The following is a 2,611-nucleotide window of genomic DNA, read 5'->3' on the forward strand; positions in this document are numbered from 1 at the left end:
TTAAAAAAAAACATGACTCGCACCGCTCCATTAACCCACAGGGTCTTGAATAATCAAATTCATACTTGTATCCACTGAATTAACGAATATCCGACCCATTAATCTGATCCTTTCATATTAAATTTTCATAATTTTTATATGTTACACAAAATAATATTAAAAAATAAAACGTCTATTCAAACAAGACTTACATTAATTAACACTAATTGGTGATGTGTAAGAATGTGTCAAAGAAAAAAAAAGTGTTTGATATGGACTAAAGTTAAAATGCCTCTATATGAATAAAGGACCATGAATCCTATAATTTATATATAGTTACACTTCTAGTTTGAAACAAACCAATCCCACCAAAACTTAGTTCTCAAAACCTTTGTTAATATGCAAAATTCCAAAGAAACACTATTAGGGGTGTGGAACACTTGGTAAAAGATAAAGAAAAAGTGTTTGATATGGCCTACAAAAATGCCTCTATGAATAAAGAACCATGAATCCCATCATTTATGTGTAGTTTTATACTTTAATTTGTTTAAAAATCAAATCTTTTGACTTCTTGTATGCATCAATCAAGCTTTCAACTTGTCAAAAAGATACCCTTTTCCAATCTTGGACAAAAAAAATACTCCCTCCGTCCCAATATTATTGTGGATGTCCCAATATTATTGTCCACAGGCAAAAAACACACAGATTAAGAAAAACATTAATTACCACTAACTTTATTTAATAAAATGACAGTTTTGTCCTTACTTTGCATTTAATGGAATTTAGTTAGTTAATTAATAATGAGGGGTATTTTGGTAAAAATGTTATTTATTTTTAGAAGTGGATTATTATTTTGGGACAAACCAAAAAGGAAAGATGGACTATAATTTTGGGACGGAGGGAGTATAACTTTAGGCCTTTACCTCTTTACTATTAAGATACTTTCGATCATTCATTCACCCAAAAATGTTCTTTATTCAACAACAAAGTCATTAGATCGATGAGATACGTTCATATGCACACAAAAGTTTAGACTTTAGAGTTTCTCAAGAGCAAAATCATAATACATTATACAAGGTTCTTTATCCAACAATGGAGTCATTCAAGTTTCATAAACACAATTAAGTTGATACAGATTCGATCAACATGATAGTAAGGAAAAAACGGAAACATAATTAAACCATCTCCGTAATAATAATTAGAGACGTAGATTCAACTTTAGCAAACGCTAACCTAGTAATTTCAGGCGGCGGATTTCACCGGCGACAACGAGTGATGGCGGAGCAACCTCTAGTGTAAGGATGAACAGGACCTCTAGCTCTCCAACATTCATGAGTGTAGTATGATCGGCCGGATCGCGGCGGACATGGGACTCTGTTAGCGGAGAGAGCGCCGTAGGAGATGTAGTATCCAAACCTCTTCCAGAACAGAGATCTCCGACCAGCGACGGTGGAGGCATCTTCGTCGTTTACGCCATCGATCTCGTCAATTCCGTCGTACATCGACGATGTCGGCCAGTCAAGCTCGTCGGTGATGAGTCGTAGCGAGTGCTCCTTCACGGCGTTTGATACATCGGCGACTGAGGAGTGTATAAGCGCGAGTAACACCAGGCTTAGTGCGATTTGGGTGTTTAGAAGAACAGATGGCGCCATAGATGTGGTTTTAGGGGAAATTTTAGAGAGATGAGGAAGATAAGGGATTTGGAGGTTTATGGTGAGTGGGAGTGGGAGTGGGGACGCAGAGTCACATGGCGGGAGTTCGGCGTACAGCTGGAGAATTTAATGAGTGCCTCTGCGACCATGGACATAAAGCCTGAAAACTGTCTCGATAATGGTGAACTACGCATACTCTCGCTCTAAATTGCGGAATATTTTAGTGGTGAAGCCAATCATATGGGCGGTGATTAGTGGTTGATACGGCGGAAGACGGTGGCGATACTTTAATTGATTTTGTAAAGGGATGAATTAATCACGCGCTTTGATTATGGAGCTATAAAAGTGTACTTTGTGGTAATTTTTAAAGACAAACGGCTTTTAATCAAGAATTTTGTATTGTTTAATGAGAAATAAATTCTTTATTTGACTGAATACTTTTTATACTAGAAATATATTTAAATACCCTCATTTATTATATAATATTTTTTGGAATGTTGATGATATTATTAGGAAGCTATTAATGTATTTATAAATTTTTATGTTATATTTTAGTAGTTGTATGTATAATCATTTTGAGATATGCTTAACATCCTATTACCGTTCACAATATAAAAAAAAGGGAAATATGTAAAAGGGTCTCGTTAACATTTTTTTAATTCTTTTTATTTTTTTATTTTTTTATTTTTTTTTTTCAGTTTAACATTGAAACAGGTTATTACTTGTAATTTTTGGTTCGGTTATCATGTCAATAGGTTAAAATATAATTAATTTTTTTTTCAATGCATAATAATTTTTAAACTTAGTTTTATTTATTTTAAGATTATTGTTATTGAAACAACCATTACAATCTATTTGATTTTAATATAAGATAATACATAAATATAAATTTTATTATACTTCTATTTAATAGAACATATAAACCGATTAAAATGTAAAAATATATTGTTATGAAATTTATTGTCAGTTTTTTATGACGG

General features: G+C 32.9%; 1 protein-coding gene across 1 annotated transcript; it reads right to left on the minus strand.

Annotated features, from left to right (window-relative positions):
* Positions 1-1,235: 1,235 nt before the first annotated feature.
* Positions 1,236-1,631, minus strand: RALFL34 (ralf-like 34). Its single transcript, XM_078988724.1, has one exon. The coding sequence runs from the start codon at positions 1,629-1,631 to the stop codon at positions 1,236-1,238; it is 396 nt and encodes a 131-aa protein (XP_078844850.1).
* Between the last annotated feature and the right edge of the window lie 980 nt (positions 1,632-2,611).

The sequence above is a fragment of the Lactuca saligna genome, chromosome 4 (genome assembly GCF_052625555.1).
Source record: "Lactuca saligna cultivar CGN05327 chromosome 4, ASM5262555v1, whole genome shotgun sequence".
Lineage (NCBI taxonomy): Eukaryota > Viridiplantae > Streptophyta > Magnoliopsida > Asterales > Asteraceae > Lactuca > Lactuca saligna.